Source organism: Dreissena polymorpha, chromosome 3 (genome assembly GCF_020536995.1).
Source record: "Dreissena polymorpha isolate Duluth1 chromosome 3, UMN_Dpol_1.0, whole genome shotgun sequence".
NCBI classification, from domain to species: Eukaryota; Metazoa; Mollusca; class Bivalvia; order Myida; family Dreissenidae; genus Dreissena; species Dreissena polymorpha.
This window is the reverse complement of record NC_068357.1, coordinates 107,995,712-108,014,751: the sequence shown is the minus strand read 5'-3', so window position 1 is coordinate 108,014,751 and position 19,040 is coordinate 107,995,712. Positions and strand designations below refer to the sequence as shown.

The 19,040-nt window shown below is 36.9% G+C and overlaps 1 protein-coding gene across 1 annotated transcript in view; it reads left to right on the top strand.

Moving 5' to 3' along the window:
* LOC127870922 (enhancer of mRNA-decapping protein 4-like) overlaps positions 1–14,485 on the top strand; it is a 143,949-nt gene extending 129,464 nt beyond the window's left edge. Inside the window, exons 31-32 of the mRNA XM_052413498.1 lie at positions 2,829–2,992; positions 12,494–14,485. Of these exons, the coding sequence (XP_052269458.1) occupies positions 2,829–2,992; positions 12,494–12,677 (348 nt within the window). The 3' untranslated portion in view covers positions 12,678–14,485. The remainder of the gene's footprint in view (positions 1–2,828; positions 2,993–12,493) is intronic.
* The last annotated feature ends 4,555 nt before the right edge of the window (positions 14,486–19,040 follow it).

Here is a 19,040-nt window from a genome sequence, read left to right as displayed (position 1 = left end):
GCTTATTTTCCAGCCTTTGGCCCCTTAATATGTGAAAAATTGATATATGGCAAACTTTTCAAGGTTGTGAAAAAAGTGAGTTGCATCTTTTCAGAATTGTGAATAAATGAGTCGCAAACTTTAATAAATTTTGAAAGTTTGAGTCACAAACTTGTAAAAATTTGAGTCACAACTTCTCAAATCTGTGAAAACGGCCATTCTGTAAGAAGGAAAATTCGTAGACTGGTGTTTTTAAATGTTAATTTTTTTTTTAAAGGGTGGTATCTTGGATGAAGGGCCACCTATTAACTATACCAGTTTACGTCAGGGGCAGCTCTGCGTCACTTTTAAACAGGTGTGAGGAAGACTAGTGTTCTTCAAGTGTGAACATTTGATCAGTCTGCACAGGCTAATCAGGGATGACACTTTCTCCCTAAATTGATTTTGGCTAAGAAGAGACTTCCTTTAAACTAAAAATATCCATTAAAGCAAAAATTATCCCTGACTGCTTAGGCTATCTGGGATGGCACTTATTGCACATGCATTAAGCCCAGTTTTCCCAGAACCAGACATTCATAAAAAAAGTTTATAATGTGCCCTTTAGGGGCTGTAATTCTGATAAGGGCAACATGAACTTTATGTTACGAGACAGTCAGCCATATGCCGCTTTCCAATGGGTAAGTTTTAGGTGTAGATATCATCTAATGAAATCAAACATAGCTTTCCCTACACTCATGGGCTATAACTCTTTTGAGGGCAACAGATATACAGAACCAGCAAAGGCAATGCAAACGTAGGTGGGAACCAGCTAAGGCGATTCAAGTGTAGGTGAGAACCAGCTAAGGCAATTCAAGTGTAGGTGGGAACCAGCTAAGGCAATTCAAGTGTAGGTGGGAACCAGCTTAGGCAAGTCAAGTGTAGGTGGGAACCAGCTAAGGCAATCAATTGTAGGTGGGAACCAGCTAAAGCAATTCAAGTGTAGGTGGGAACCAGCTAAGGCAATTCAAGTGTAGGTGAGAACCAGCTAAGGCAATGCAAGTGTAGGTGGGAACCAGTTATGGCAATGCAATTGTAGGTGGGAACCAGCTAAGGCAATGCTAGTGTAGGTGGGAACCAGTTACGGCAATGCAATTGTAGGTGGCAGCTTATGGAATGCAAGTGTAGGTGGGAATAATATTGGTGTTCTATAAGAATGAAGCTAGAAATAAATGGAAATATATAAAGGCAGCAATATATGGTAGGGGTCTTTGTTTGAGTTATTGCACTGTCCCTTCCAATCCAAATATTGAATCTTTGTAAGGATATATATATTTATATTGCTTATAGCAAAATTGAAGTAAATCTTGTTTTTCAATGCTGGTTGTTGACAACAGTTTACTGCAGAAAACTTTTTTGAAATCCTTGGGCTGATTTTAACGAAACCATGCAAGAAAGTTTCTGGGATGGTCTCATGTGAATTAAAATATGGCTTAAGTTCTCTAACATGAGCTGCACTCTGGGAAAACAGGGCTTAATGTATGTAAGTAAAGTGTCATCGCTGATTAGCCTGTGAAATCTGCACAGGAAATCGGGGATGACACTATCCCCTTTTGTGGTATTTTTTATTAAATGAAGTATCTTCTTAATGAAAATCTTGTCTAGGCGGAAAGGGTCGTCCCTGATTTGCCTGTATTGTCTAGGCGGAAAGTGTCGTCCCTGATTTGCCTGTATTGACTAGGCGGAAAATGTCGTCCCTGATTTGCCTGTATTGTCTAGGCGGAAAGTGTCATCCCTGATTTGCCTGTATTGACACTTAATGCTAGGCGGAAAGTGTCGTCCCTGATTTGCCTGTATTGACTAGGCTGAAAGTGCTGTCCCTGATTTGCCTGTCTTGACACTTTTCTAGGCGGAAAGTGTCGTCCCTGATTTGCCTGTATTGACACTTGTCTAGGCGGAAAGTGCCGTCCCTGATTTGCCTGTATTGACACTTTATGCACACTTGTCTAGGCGAAAAGTGTCGTCCCTGATTTGCCTGTATTGACACTTGTCTGGGCGGAAAGTGTCATCCCTGATTTGCCTGTATTGACACTTGTCTAGGCGGAAAGTGTCATCCCTGATTTGCCTGTATTGACACTTTATGCTAGGCAGAAAGGGTCGTCCCTGATTTGCCTGTATTGACACTTTATGCTAGGCAGAAAGGGTCGTCCCTGATTTGCCTGTATTGACACTTTATGCTAGGCAGAAAGGGTCGTCCCTGATTTGCCTGTATTGACACTTTATGCTAGGCAGAAAGGGTCGTCCCTGATTTGCCTGTATTGACACTTGTCTAGGCAGAAAGGGTCGTCCCTGATTAACCTGTATTGACACTTGTCTAGGCGGAAAGTGTCATCCCTGATTTGCCTGTATTGACACTTTATGCTAGGCAGAAAGTGTCGTCCCTGATTTGCCTGTATTGACACTTTATGCTAGGCAGAAAGTGTCATCCCTGATTTGCCTGTATTGACACTTTATGCTAGGCAGAAAGTGTCGTCCCTGATTTGCCTGTATTGACACTTTATGCTAGGCAGAAAGTGTCGTCCCTGATTTGCCTGTATTGACACTTTATGCTAGGCAGAAAGTGTCGTCCCTGATTTGCCTGTATTGACACTTTATGCTAGGCAGAAAGGGTCGTCCCTGATTTGCCTGTATTGACACTTTATGCTAGGCAGGAAGGGTCGTCCCTGATTTGCCTGTATTGACACTTTATGCTAGGCAGAAAGTGTCGTCCCTGATTTGCCTGTATTGACACTTTATGCACATGCATTCAGCACAGTTGTCCCAAAATGAGGCTCATATAAAATAATTAATAACGTAATCTCTTCAATTTCCAGGCGCTGTCGGCGGCCAACCTGGACCTGGTAATGAGCCTGTGCGAGGTGGTGAATCCCTCGCAGGTGTTCAACCAATCACCGTGTCCCCTCCAACAGCCTGTCCTTTTGTCCCTCATACAGCAGCTATCTGCTGAACTGGAGAACCACACAGAACTCAAACACAAGTAGGTGCCCTTTGTTCAGTCGGGAATCTTGCCCAATTAGGAAAGTTGGAGAATCCCCTTTTGACTTTCCCGATCGGGAAATATTGATTGAAAAATTGCCCGATCAGGCAAGAAAACAACCATTTGTAATATACCTTGGCAAAACGTATCTGGGCATCACACAACTCATCCAAGGAACAACTTAAATAACTAAATCCAATCTTTAAACAATTATCTTAAATTTGACCGTAGCGGTTTTTTTTAAATGTTGTTGTTCGGCAGATATTCAAGCCCAAAGTTGAGCAGCTTTTAGCATCTATCAAAATTTTCCACACTTGCCTGTTTTTAGCACAAACTTCCCAGAAGGAGCAAGTCGTCGAGGTTACGATACATTATTTAATCACTTGCCCATTTTGAATTTAGATTTTCCGAACCATTTAATAATCTGGTAAATCATTAAAAAAAGAAGATCTGATGAATTCATGGTTTGTATGCGATCAATTTTTGTTTTGTGCAAACTATAAGATAAAATCGCCATATCCACATATCATCTAGAGAAAGAAACATAGAAAGTTTAGTCTCTAGTTTATAAGGATTTGATGCATTTAAAGATCAAGTGGTCTTGCTAAGTCACTGTAAGCAGTAAAACTGACGAGACTGATAGTACTGATCCAGCATTTTTATGTATTGTTTTTGCCCTGTCTTTTGGTTGGTTTGCGCCAACTTTAACATTTGCAATAACTTTTGCAATATTGAAGATAGCAACTTGATATTTGGCATGCATATGTATCTCATGGAGCTGCACATTTTGAGTGGTGAAAGGTCAAGGTCATCCTTTAAGGTCAAAGGTCAAATATATGGGTCAAAATCACTCATTTAATGTACACTTTTGCAATATTTCAATATTCAAGATAGCAACTTGATATTTGGGATGCATGTGTATCTCATGTTATGTCCCCCACTATAGTAGTGGGGGACATATTGTTTTTGCCCTGGCTGTTGGTTGGTCTGTTGGTTGGTTTGCGCCAACTTTAACATTTGCAATAACTTTTGCAAAATTGAAGATAGCAACTTGATATTTGGCATGCATATGTATCTCATGGAGCTGCACATTTTGAGTGGTGAAAGGTCAAGGTCATCCTTCAAGGTCAAAGGTCAAATATATGGGTCAAAATCGCTCATTTAATGTACACTTTTGCAATATTTCAATATTCAAGATAGCAACTTGATATTTGGCATGCATGTGTATCTCATGGAGCTGCACATTTTGAGTGGTGAAAGGTCAAGGTCATCCTTCAAGGTCAGAGGTCAAATATATGTTGCCAAAATCGCTCATTTTATGAGTTCTTTTGCAATATTGAAGATAGCAACTTGATATTTGGCATGCATGTGTATCTCATGGAGCTGCACATTTTGAGTGGTGAAAGGTCACGGTCAAGGTCATCCTTCAAGGTCAAATATATGGGTCAAATTTGCTCATGTAATGTCACTTCTGCAATATTGAAGCTAGCAATTTTATATTTGACATGCATGTGTATCTCATGGAGCTGCACATTTTGAGTGGTGAAGGGTCAAGGTCATCCTTCAAGGTCAAACATCATATACGGGGACATAGTGTTTCACAAGCACATCTTGTTCATATTAAATGTCGTCAGAGTAGGGTCAATAGTTTGCTAGAATTCTTCATTCATTGGGCCGGGAATAGGAAATAGATTAATGGAGAAATTTCATTATCGCACATCTTGGGGCGTATCTGATAAAAATAAATGTATATAATCAGCCCTTAATACATGGTACGTGTAAGCAACTCGTGTATAACATTTCTGAGGACATGTATATCTACTATCTACTGTATATCTACTAGTTTATGACAATCTAGTGGACCATCTGAATAGTCTTTGTAGTGCATGGGGAATAGTAGGAAAGGCTAACAAAACATTTGCTACATCTGATGTTCTTTTTCTATTAATATTTTCAATCTTATACAATCTAGTGCGATGCCTTTCATAGCAATTCTTGTACGAAAACAGTTTTGCGCAATTATTATCCCCACGCTTTTTGAAAAAAAGGTGGGGATATTGTGGTTATCTCCGCCGTCCGTCCGTCTGTCCGTCCGTCTGTCCGTCCGTCTGTCCGTCCGTCCTGGCCACTATCTCCTCCTACACTAAAAGCACTAGAACCTTGAAACTTACACACATGGTAGCTATGAGCATATGTGCGACCCTGCACTATTTGGAATTTTGATCTGACCCCTGGGTCAAAAGTTATAGCGGTTGGGGTGGGGCCGCGTCAGAAATTATCACTCATTTTTTTAGGTTATTTTACATTTACTTCTTTATTTCTACACCGATTCACTTCAAATTGATACTGGACCTCCCTTATGACAATACGGTCAATCTCAACCATGCATGGCCCCATTCCCAACCCTGGGGCGCCCCGCCCACATAGGCCACACCCACCAAAAATTTCCATTTACTATAATTTTTTCATTTCTACACGGATTCACTTCAAATTGATACTGGACCTCTCTTATGACAATACGGTCAATCTCAACCATGCATGGCCCCATTCCCAACCCTGGGGCGCCCCGCCCACATAGGCCACACCCACCAAAAATTTCCATTTACTATAATTTTTTCATTTCTACACGGATTCACTTCAAATTGATACTGAACTTTTGTTATGACATTAGGGTCAATCTCAACTATGCATGGCCCCAATCCCAACCCTGGGGCGCCCGCCCACAAAGGCCACACCCACCAAAAAATTCCCATTTACTATAATTTTTTCATTTCTACACGGATTCACTTCAAATTGATACTGAACTTCTCTTATGACATTAGGGTCAATCTCAACTATGCATGGCCCCATAACCAACCCTGGGGCCCCGCCCACATAGACCACACCCACCCAAAATTGCCTTTACTATAATTTCTTCATTTCTACACCGATTCACTTCAAATTGATATTGAACTTCTCTTATGACAATACAGTCAATCTCAACTATGCATGGCCCCATTACCAACCCTGGGGCGCCCCGCCCACATAGACCACACCCACCCAAAATTGCCTTTTACTATAATTTCTTCATTTCTACACCGATTCACTTCAAATTGATACTGAACCTCTCTTATGACAATACGGTCAATCTCAACTATGCATGGCCCCATTACCAACTCTGGGGCCCCGCCCACATAGACCACACCCGCCCAAAATTGCCTTTTACTATAATTTCTTCATTTCTACACCGATTCACTTCAAATTGATACTGAACTTCTCTTATGACAATACGGTCAATCTCAACTATGCATGGCACAATTACCAACCCTGGGGCGCCCTGCCCAGATATGTCACACCCACCCAAAATTGCCTTTTACTATAACTTCTTCATTTCTACACCAATTCACTTCTAATTGATGATGAACTTCTCTTATGACAATACGGTCAATCTCAGCTATGCATGGCCCCATTACCAACCCTGGGGCACACCTAGGTCAAACATTCGGCGTGGGGATACGCGTCGGCCTCTGCCGCGCCATTTCTAGTTCGTTTTGTCGTGTTATTGTATTTGTTTTTACTTGCTTGCAATATTATAATGTTCAAGAATGTGAAAAGTTTTTTAAAAAAAGAAGAAAAACAGGATGGACATACTTTAATTACTGAATCTAGAAGTATAAAACTTATAAAACACATAATCGGATGTTGTTTTATGATATTTCATTGAACATATAAAATACGAATACACATACAAATAACAATATACGGAATCATAATCAACACGCGCCAAGGTGACGAAAGCTAATTGAAGCTAAGTTAGCTGAAAGTTGGAGACATAACAAGAATGTGGTTTTGCTTTCTTATTTTATTAAAATGGTGTTTTATTTAATAAGGGCTTCCTGTATACAAATTACCATATTCAAATCCAAGTTCGTACAAAAAGAGATTTTTAACAAAATTATCTTTATTCAGCTTTATTTTTCAAACTTAAATTTAAATTGTGCACTGCAATAGTATGTTGACAATTTATGTTATTAATATAGTACTTTATTGCAAAAACAAACATGAATTAACACAGCAATAGCAAGCGCCTCAACAAAAACTGAAACAAAGCGAAAAAATCTCTCACCATGGAATTTTTTGTTACTGGTATTACTCATAAAAGCTAAAGTCGGAAGTCTTTGTCAGGAAAATCTTCAATTGATCGAATCTTGCTTTTTGTGCTTTATTAGAAGCAAACATGACATCGAACTAGTTTCACTCTTTCTTGATAAAGTTTGCCTTCATAAGCTTTTTCAAAGTGTGCTTTTACAAATAGGCTACATTTTTTTCATTTTACTCCACAAGTTGTTACGGACTCAGGGGTGTGATTAAAGAACCACCACAGGGGAGGAAAATGCCCTACCCCCCTTACAAGGTTCAGATAAACTCTTTGTTTCTATATAGATCAAGCAAAGTTTATAACTATTTGTAAAATTAGTTATACATTGAAAGGGAGGAAATCAGCTTAAAGGAGGAAAAATCACACCCCTGGGACTATAGGATCAAGGTATCGCAAACTTAAGTACATTGAAATGTAAACGCAATTGGTGCACTTTAATATTTAAATAGTGCAGGCTTTGAACTTGTTGTCACATCAAATCAGAACAGTTGACTTCAGTACAAAATGCAAGGCAAAATGAAGCCGAGATTTCTTATGAAAGACCGTTTAAATGAAAGATTCTGGTTGGGGACTGTTTCCGTTTTCTTTCTTTAATTCTATTCTTGTTATAATATTTCAGCTACCGGGTATTCGGTTCTGGATCTTAAACCTTTCAATTTAAGGCATTTTTTTGACATACTTAAAATATTGCAAACTTCTTGGAAGCAGTCATTGAATAACGCAACAAAACAGAAGCAACGCGGTTAAAAAAAAGGAATGGGGTCGCAGACGCGCTTCAGTTTCTTTGCAGCTGCACATAACTTGTTCATTGACCACATGATCCTCTACGGCCAACATACGTTCTATGTGTCATTATGGTGCAGAATACAGCATATTGTTGCATATTAAGTTCTATAGTGCTGATTGGGTTCTTGTCAACAACTATCATGCATAAAAGAGTCTTACTATAGCATCAGCGCGGTTATTTTTGAAAGTGTAACTCTTGTGCAATGTTGACCACACTAGGGTCGCTAGGGACGACCAAGCAAGTTCATAGCGTTTCTTCAGCGTTACTTTGGCATAGGTGTTTCATTAACCGATAGTTGACGCTGCGTTAACGGCGAGTCATTAGTCTGACTTGAATCTTTTCTTGATAGCAGTATCAATCGAAGAGTAAAAAAAATCAGCAACACACAGAGAACATGGTCAAGCTGATGCGGGCTTGCCGGTTGTGTGCACAGAACACAAGCAATATCTCTGTCTGAAGAATATCCTTACTTTGAAAGAAAACAACTACACCAAAGTTTCTTTTTAATTACTGAGTCAGTCACAGTAAGGACCTCAGTTTGGTGTGACGCGGGTCTTACGAATTTCATAGCTGATTATTGTGGCGTTCCATGGAAACGTTTTGAGGAGCATATATTAAAGCGAAACCAATGAACCTGCGTCTTTCTGGTTGAACGTGTCCGTTTTGCGATTATGTCTACTATGATAGTATTTGTTGTGAAATGAATCTACGTTCGCATCGGAAAGCGCTGACAGGCAAAAAATACACCAATTCAATTATTCTTAAATGGTACTGCGCAAATATACTTTATCCATTGTGCGTCTAAGAAAATCTTTCAGTAAAGAATGTATTGGCATTATAACGACATATGGCTTACAAATAATTTGTTTTTGGTCTTCATACTCAAGCCAACGCAGCTACCTCATTGTGCCTCAGCGTGGCTACGACGCATTAGCATATTATATACAAGCAAACTTCTTGAAAAGAGCAACCAATAGTGAGAAGTATTTTAATTGGGAATGTATTTACATGCAAATACAATTAACAGTGGTAGAAAAGAGATGCATCAAACAATGACATACTAATACGATCCGCGTCATGCACAAATGGATCGTAAGTCAAATGCGACCGCACACTCTTGACAGGAGCTACGCTGTCCGCTACGATATCACGCAATATTGTGTGTTTTCATAAGCAGACAAGGCAGCTCCTGACCAGAATGCGCAGATGAGCAGGCTAGTCTGGAGCTCCGCCTGCTGCATATCGCAGAAGACTATTTTCATGGTCAAATGCAATACAAATGGACAAGACGTATTATTCTATTAATACCTCTTTAATCGATATTGATATTTTACACTGTTTTATCGTAAAATAATGCTTGTTAAATTTTTCCTGTCATCTGACGTCTGATTTTCATTTGGAATACCGTTAATTGGACTAAGACCTAATGAGTAATGATAATCAGCAAACAATGCTCTTTCGTTCATGAATATTTTATTCTCAGTATCCATACAATGCCCTGCGATAGGTAATGAGAATTGATAACAATAGGTACCCATACAAACACATGTGAAACTACTTTTAATACAATATAATCTGGACCGTGCTCTGTGAAAAGGGGTCTAATGCATGTGCGTAAAACGTCGTCCCAGATTGCACAGGCTAATCAGGAAAGCCACTCTCCGTGTTTATGATATTTTATGGAGAAAGAAAGTCCATACTTAGCAAAAATCCAGCTTCAACGAAAACTGTTGTCCCTGATTAGCCTGTGTGGACTTCACAGGCATGAAACCCCCTTTTCACGGCTAATATTTATATGTTATTAATTGCAATGAAGTGGTTCATACCTTTTTATCACCAGCAACAGCACGGCGGTTGAACTACAGCACAGTGTAGAATATGCACCCACTCGAGGGTCATTATTAATTTACCACTCCATTTTTGAGTGATCGAAAAACAATGTGTAATTGAAAAAGGGTGATAAGTTTAAAAAATAGTTTTGTACAGTAACCACCTGCATTGATAAACACATAATGATCTAACTTGGATGGGATGGTCTCACAATACTGTGAATGAGATAAGACACGTGTTATTCGGTGACTTGCTCCTTCTGGCAAGTTTGTGTTCAAAACAGGCAAGTGTGGAAAACGTTGATAGATGCTAAAAGTTGCTCAACTTTGGGCTTGAATATCTGCCGAACAACAACATTTTTAGCTCATCTATTTGTTGAAAAGAAATTGAGCTATTGTCATCATCTTGGCGTCGGTGTCCGGTTAAGTTCTGCGTTTAGGTCCACTTTTCTCATAAAGTATCAATGCTATTGCATTCAAACTTGGTACACTTACTAACTATCATGAGGAGACTGGGCAGGCAAAGTTAGATAACTCTGGCTTGCATTTTGACAGAATTATGTGCCCTTTTTATACTTAGAAAATTGAAAATTTGGTTAAGTTTTGTGTTTAGGACCTTTTTTTTCCTAAAGTATCAAAGCTTTTGCTTTCATAATTGCAACACTTTCTAACTATCGTAAGGGGACTGTGCAGGCAAAGTTATGTAACTCTGACTGGCATTTTGAAGGAATTATGGGCCCTATATACTTGAAAATTTTGTAAAGTTTTGTGTTTTGGTCCACTTTACCCCTAAAGTATCATAGATATTGCTTTCATACTTGGAACACTCGCAAACTATCATAGGGGGACTGTACGGAATAAGTTGCCTAAATCTGGTTGTCATTTTGACGGAATTATGGCCCTTTTTTGACTTAGTAACTTTGAATATATGGTTAAATTTTGTGTTTAAATCCACTTTACTTCTAAAGTATCAAGGCTATTGCTTTCAAACTTCAAATACTTTCATGCTATCATGAGGGTACTGTACCTGGCAAGTTGAATTTTACCTTGACCTTTGAATGACCTTGACTCTCAAGGTCAAATTATTAAATTTTGCTAAAATTGCCATAATTTCTTTATTTATGATTAGATTTGATTAATACTTTGACAAAACAACTCTTGCCTGACATACCACAATCGACTCAACCCAAACCATGCCACCCCCCCTCCCCCTGAATCACCCCTCATTCCCCCCCCCCATTTTTTTTTAAAGATCATCTAATAAATGACCACCACACCCTCACACTATACCCCCCCCACCCCCCTCCTCAAAAAATGATTTTTATGCCCCCAGTAGGGTGGCATATAGCAGTTAAACTGTCCATCAGTTTGTCAGCCAGTCTGTCCATCCGTCCGAAAAAAACTTTAAACATTGGCCATAACTTTTTCACTATTGAAGATAGCAACTTGATATTTGGTATGCATGTGTATCTCATGGAGCTGCACAATTTGAGTGGTGAAAGGTCAAGGGCATCCTTCAAGGTCAAATGTAAAATTTATGGTGTTTGTTGGTCCGAAAACTTTATCATTGGCCATAACTTTTTCACTATTGAATGGCCATAACTTTTTCACTATTGAAGATAGCAACTTGATATTAAGCATGCATGTGTATCTCATGGAGCTGAACATTTTGAGTGGTTAAAGGTGAAGGTCAAGGTCATCCTTCAAGGTCAAATGTCAAATATATGGTGTCTGTCCGTCCGAAAACTTTAACATTGGCCATAACTTTTTTAATGTTGAAGATAGCAACTTGATATTTGGCATGCATGTGTATCTCATGAAGCTGCACATTTTGAGTGGTGGAAGTTCAAGGTCAAGGTCATCCTTCAAGGTAAAAAAAATAATTCAAAGCGGCGTTCTCATAAAGCTGCACATTTTGAGTGGTGGAAGTTCAAGGTCAAGGTCATTCTTCAAGGTCAAGGTCATCCTTCAAGTTAAAAAAAAAATCAAAGCGGCGCTATCATGCAGCTGCACATTTTGAGTGGTGGAAGTTCAAGGTCGAGGTCATCCTTCAAGGTCATGTTCTTTTAGTAACTGAACTCAAACACAAGTAGGTGCTTTGTTTTGTTTCTGAACACAAGTACATGCTTTGGTTTGGTTACTGAACTCAAACAAAAGTAGGTGCTTTGGTTTGGTTACTAAACACAATAAAACACATTGTTTGGTGACAGCACACAAGTTGGTACTTGGTATGGTAACCAAACACAATTATGTGCTTTGTATGGTTATTAAACATAAATAGGTTCATTATTTCGTTACTGAACACAATCAGGGGATTTTTTAAGTTACCAGAAACAAGTAAGTGATTGGTTTGGTTATAAAACACAAGTAAGTGCTTTATTTGGTTACCAACAAACACAATAAGGTGCTTTGTTTGGGTAACTGAAAAAAAGTATGTACTTTGTTTGTTTTATCAAACACAAGTAAGTCTTAGGTATTTTATCACACTAGGTCAAAATCGTGTATTCGTTTTTGTAACTACACTGAACTTTACTATGTTTTGTTTCTGTTTTATGAGCCCAAACACCAGTAAGTACTTTATATGTGTCCCAAGCAGAGGTCAAGTTCAAGTATTTGCTTAATTGTTAAGGTAACCTGTCATGATGACATTCTAAACATGTAAATCATGCAATACCCACTTGATATTGTATTCTACGAGAAAGAAAGTCTTTTACTGCAATACAAATACATTTTTGCTCGTGTTTCAGGTATTTAGAGGAAGCAATCATGAATCTAGATCCAAACAACACCATTACCCAAGAACACTTGAATGGGGTCCTCTACTCCCTCAATCAGAAACTGAGAATTTACATCTCGTCTCATCCGAACCAGAAAATCACTCGATCACTGAAAATGTTGCTCATGGCATCCGAATCGCTTGTCAACAGATAGACAATGTTCACCTCTTTGATTTTTTTATTTTGCATATCTTTCAATCTCCTCAAGTATTTTTTTTCAGAGAAAATAAACTTTATTTACCTTGTCAATAAGTATGTGCAGGACAGTCTGCTCCATTCCGTACACAAGATTATGTGTCAGTAGCACAAAATTTGAGTAAATCTCTAAAAGTATTACTCCAACGTATTTCAGGTCAATGCTGGTAATATGTTTAATGCATAGCTTATTTATATAATATGGACAAAAGTTAACGACTTGAGACATCATGTGATACAAAATTGAATACAAATATCGTGTGGACAAACAAAATCATAGAATTTAAAGGGGCATTTATGAAGATAATAATCATTGAATTTTTAAGGGCAGATTTTGCCTGTGAAAAATTAAAGTATTGAATTTAACAGGCCTGTTATCTGGTGAAAAAATCCTTTAATTCAAAGATGCAGTAATCGTATGGAAAAAAATAATCTAAAGGGACAACAAGCAAATGGTCTAATATTATTGAATATTAAAGGGCAATTGCATCATGTAGACAAATATTCAATGAATTTTAAGGGTCTGTTATTTAGTTAAAAAAATTTCAATTTGAAGGGGCTGTTATATGGTCAAAAATGGTTGAATCTCATTGGGCATTTTGATAATTTTGAAAAAAAAAATGATTTAATTGAAAATGCATCTAATTATATTGACAGAAAATCATTGAATTTAAATAGGCACTTTCACATTTTTTGCTTTGAAGAATATTATTTTCCACAGGATGTTCTGTTTTTTACAAACGTTTTGGTTGTTTTCCTGAGGGTTTTTAAAGTGTGGGTAATTAGGGACAAGAAAAGTGTTCATCTGAAAGGCATACTTTATTTATTTTAAACACAAAAGTGCATTGTAAATATCAAAATTGTCCAACCAATTCAGCATTACATACTTACAGTGTTGACAGATTCTATGAATTCTTGTTTTAAAAAAAACTTGTTTAAAGATTTTTGTTAGTTTGTGCCCGTGAGGCTATCCCTTTCAGAATCCTCAGCTTAGTTTTACTTGTTTGATATCAGCCTGGCATGCATTTGCGTCTAAGTTTGTGGTTTGCCCGACATTTTCTTGGATTGAAATAACGTTTTCAGAATGAAAGGTTTGCATCTGCTTAATACTTTGCATGCTGGGAAATTTGTCTTCTGCTGTCTAATCTGCTAACATTTTTTTGATTTTTTTATCAAAGAATACTTTCAGAATAGCAAACAGTTTGGATCCTGATCAGGCGCCACAAAACGTGGCGTCTGATCAGGATCCAAACTGTTTGCAAAGTCCTTTAAAATTTGGTTCCAGCACTGAGAGTTAAAAATGTGATATCATGTTTGATAGATTTACACACCATCGCCTATGTTGATTGATGATATTTTTGATAGTTTGGATAAGAGTTATGAGGCCATAAGTGTATTAATGTATAAAGTAGTAATCATATTTAAATACATTTGGACATGTTATATATTCTATGTTATTTGTCAATTTAAGTTCGACTTGCAGTCAGAAATTCCCAAGTCTCAGTTATTTTTTTAAATGGAAGTTTGTCATAAAAACATTCAAAAATGTGTTGAGGAACAAGACACCAATTTTAAAAGTACACAAGTCTTTTTTAAAGTAAATGAAAAACAAGATTATTTTTTTTAATGATTGTTATATTTTTGGAATATTTTGTTTACTCCATGTAAAAGGTCAGTTGCAAAGAATCCCCATGATATTCAACAAAAGTGTTGTTTGAGGTAAAATATATGCACATGTCATAATGCACTTGTTTTATACTTATCATATTTATTAGCTCATCTATTTTTTGAAAAAAAATTATGAGCTATTGTCATCACCTTGGCGTCGGCGTCGGCGTCGGCGTCGGCGTTGGCGTTGGCGTCGGCGTCCGGTTAAGTTTTGCGTTTAGGTCCACTTTTCTCAGAAAGTATCAATGCTATTGCATTCAAACTTGGTACACTTACTTACTATCATGAGGGGACTGGGCAGGCAAAGTTAGATAACTCTGGCGTGCATTTTGACAGAATTATGTGCCCTTTTTATACTTAAAAAATTGAAAATTTTGGTTAAGTTTTGCGTTTAGTTCCACTTTTCTCAGTAAGTATCAATGCTATTGCATTCAAACTTGGTACACTTACTTACTATCATGAGGGGACTGGGCAGGCAAAGTTAGATAACTCTGGCGTGCATTTTGACAGAATTATGTGCCCTTTTTATACTTAAAAAATTGAAAATTTTGGTTAAGTTTTGCGTTTAGTTCCACTTTTCTCAGTAAGTATCAATGCTATTGCATTCAAACTTGGTACACTTACTTACTATCATGAGGGGACTGGGCAGGCAAAGTTAGATAACTCTGGCATGCATTTTGACAGAATTATGTGCCCTTTTTATACTTAGAAAATTGACAATTTTGGTTAAGTTTTGTGTTTAGGTCCATTTTATTCCTTAAGCATCAAAGCTATTGCTTTCATACTTGCAACACTTACTAACTATCATAAGGGGACTGTGCAGGCAAAGTAATGTAACTCTGACTGGCATTTTGACAGAATTATGTGCCCTTTTTATACTTAGAAAATTGAAAATTTGATTAAGTTTTGTGTTTAGGTCAACTTTATTCCTACAGTATCAAAGCTATTGCTTTCATACTTGCAAGATTTATGAACTATCATAAGGGGACGGTGCAGGCAAAGTTATGTAACTCTGACTGGCATTTGGACGGAATTATGGGCCCTTTATACTTAGAAAATTGAAAATTTGGTTAAGATTTATGTTTTGGTCCACTTTACCCCTAAAGTATCATAGATATTGCTTTCATACTTGGAACACTCACAAACTATCATAAGGGTACAGTAAAAGGACAAGTTGCATAACTCTGGTTGTCATTGTTACGGAATTATGGCCCTTTTTTGACTTAGTAACTTTTAATATATGGTTAAATTTTGTGTTTCGATCCACTCGAAGTATCAAGGCTATTGCTTTCAAACTTCAAATACTTACATGCTATCATGAGGTTACTGTACCTGGCAACTTGAATTTTACTTTGACCTTTGAATGACCTTGACTCTCAAGGTCAAATTATTAAATTTTGCTAAAATTGCCATAACTTCTTTATTTATGATTAGATTTGATTGATACTTTGATGAAACTACTCTTACCTGACATACCACAATAGACTTCACCCAAACCATCCCCCGTGCCCTCCCCCCCTCCCCCGTGCCCTCCCCCCTCCCCCCCCCCTAATTTTTTTTTTTTTTTTTTTTTTTTTTTTTAAGATCATCTCACAAATGACCACCACACCCTCACACTATACCCCCCCCCCCACCCCCCACCCCACCCCCCCCCCCAATTTTTTTTTTTTTTTTTTTTTTTTTTTTTTTTTTTTTTTTAAGATCATCTCACAAATTATCACCACACCCTCACACTATACCCCCCCCCCCAATTTTTTTTTTTAAACGGTTATGTTTGAAATACCGTCCAACCATCGCACCCAACCCCCCCCCCCCCCGATTTTTTTTTTTTTCGCTTTTTTGGAAGATAATGTAATAAATGTCCACAACCCCACACTATACACCCCTCTTCACTCCACTCCTCCCTCCTTTGTGATTGAAAATGAGAGTCCCTTCACCTTTAAAAAGAAAATAGATGAGCGGTCTGCACCCGCAAGGCGGTGCTCTTGTTTTATACTCGTCATAAGTTTAAGCAAACTGTATCTTCGTGTGCTATCAGTAGATTTAGTTCGTAAGAGTCCATGCTTATGTTAGCATTCAAAATGTATTGAACATTTTTACCTTATTTTGTTCTGAGGAGTACAAACTAAAATTATGACCACTTTTAAATGTACATATTTACAATTTCCTTGGGTTTGCTAATTTTGATGACAGAAAAAACAGTAAATTGCTGGAGAAATAGAGAAAGAGATAGTAAAAAATCTGAACTCCTTAATATCTTTTAAAAGTAACTTTTTGACATCAGAACTTGTCAACGCTGATTCCGCTTACATTGGAAGCAGCTAAACAAATAATGTATAAAGAATTAAGATATAATTGCAGACCGTAGGCTAAGTTTTCAGCATTACTAGCAGTTAAGATTATGTGTAGTAGGTCCTGTTATTTGTTTATATATTTAGGGATTTTTTTCAGATTAATTTCTTTTTTCTTGCTGTGCCTTTTCAAAGTAGATACTGGATACATGTTTTATCTAAACAATGCAGCTCCTTCTTTTAGTTCTTATAAATATTTTTTGTAAATTTTGTATCTCCTTGTGTTTGTAGATATAATGTTTGTTTAGTACTTAAGTAATTTGTTTATACACTTAGCTAAGAGCTATTGAAGATGAATATTACAGTATAAATATAAATCTCTGTTGTTGCTTAGAAATTGTTCCTCACTTAACCCTTTCCCATTTAGAAGCAAATTGAAAATGGCTATGTGCAAACAGCATAAAACCAGAACAAGAAGCGAAGTGAAAATGGCTATGTGCAAACAGCATAACACCAGAACAAGAAGCAAAGTGAAAATGGCTATGTGCAAACAGCATAACACCAGAACAAGAAGCAAAGTGAAAATGGCTATGTGCAAACAGCATAACACCAGAACAGCCTGCCAGAAACTCACAGTCTGTTCAGGTTTAATGCTGTTTTCTTCGCATCATTATCTAAAGGTTTGAAATGAAGCCTTTCAAACTTAAAAAGTATTAAGAGGACTTAAATTTAATTTGATTTTCTTAAGGACTTCAAATGCATCAAAGTGTGTTTCTGAGTGGTAAAGGGTTAATACAACTAATGTGGTAAGGATCTTGGGTGGTATTCCAGAAACATCTTAAGTCAGATCTTACATAATTTCACTTAAGTTCAAAATTACAATGTTTTGCATTTCTTTACTAAATGAGGAAACACGTGTTTTTTTTATATTCCTGAAATAAAATTGGCATAATGGTGTTATTTAAATGGATAACTTGATGCCAATCTATTGCAATGTAAAATGAAACACTTAAGAAGATTCCCAATTTAAGGATAAGAATAAAATTTAACTTAAGATGTTTCTGGAATACTACCCCAGGTTTATGTTCAAATGAGCCTTGCTGTGGGGAAATTGGGCTTAGTGCATGTGCGTTAAGTGTCAGTCTAGATTAGCCTGTGCGGACGACAATATCCGCCTATACTTGATTTTAGGTACGAAGGTACTTCCTATAAATGGATACTACCAAACAAGTGGAAAGTGTTGTCCCTGATCAGCCTGTGTGAACTGTACAGGCTTATCTTGCTTGGACAACACTTTATGCACATGCCTTAAACCTCATTTTTATCAGAGGAAGACTCTTATTGGGGTATCAGAACTTGAAATGCAAAACAGCGGCTATACAGTAAGCAGTTCAAATATAAACACAGAACATTTCTGCTTTGAAGCATTTAATATTAACAAGATATACAATTATACGTATTTCTAATAAATAAACTGCATATATCTTTAAAAGTGAAGCAAAACAGTTTCTTCAACAGTAGCACAAAATGAGTTAATTTAATGAATATAATATGCTCAATATTTTCTAGAAATAACTTGGCTGTTATTTTAAATTAAAAAAACGCACTAAAATATATTAATACATGAAAAGTAACTCGGAATTAAATAAAAAAAATATATATATTGTTTTTATTTGAACAGAATAAATTGGGTAAGACACGAGTTGCAAGCAAAATTAAACAGATGGACAATTGCACAATAGACTGCTGAAACACTTGACATTTGGCAATAAATAAAATATTAAAAAGTAATAAACACTCAAAGATGTGAGGACTTTTGCAGTGGTGAAACATTAAGATGAAAACCTCCAGATAGTAAGCGTTTGATGGTTAAAGCCCTGATCAAATAGGGTCAAGTTAACTAAAAAATGTCTTGCAAAGCCTTAGGGTTTGGACATACATACATATCGACTTACATAAAGTTGTTTCCACTAAATGACTATATGCCAGAAGTGGATTTATGATTCTTAATATACTAATATAATTGTTAATACTTTTCTTACAAACTCCCAAATATTAATTTTTAGTATCGTAGTAAAGGAATTTCTCATTAGCAAGAAATATTTAATTATCAAGTTAATCACAGTCTCTACTTACAAGTAAGCGAACTTATTTTGTTAAAAATAGTTTTAATTTTCTGCATCAATTTGGAAAATTGAACCATGAATGGTTCAGTCAAATATAAAATTTTATTGTAAAAAATTGTAATTTTCCCAAAGTTTCTATGGTAAAAGAGTCGAGGACTCCAAAATGTAACTTGACACTAGTGAGGAAAGATTGCAATAGCATTAAAAACATGCATAAAAAATCAAGACCTTCATGGC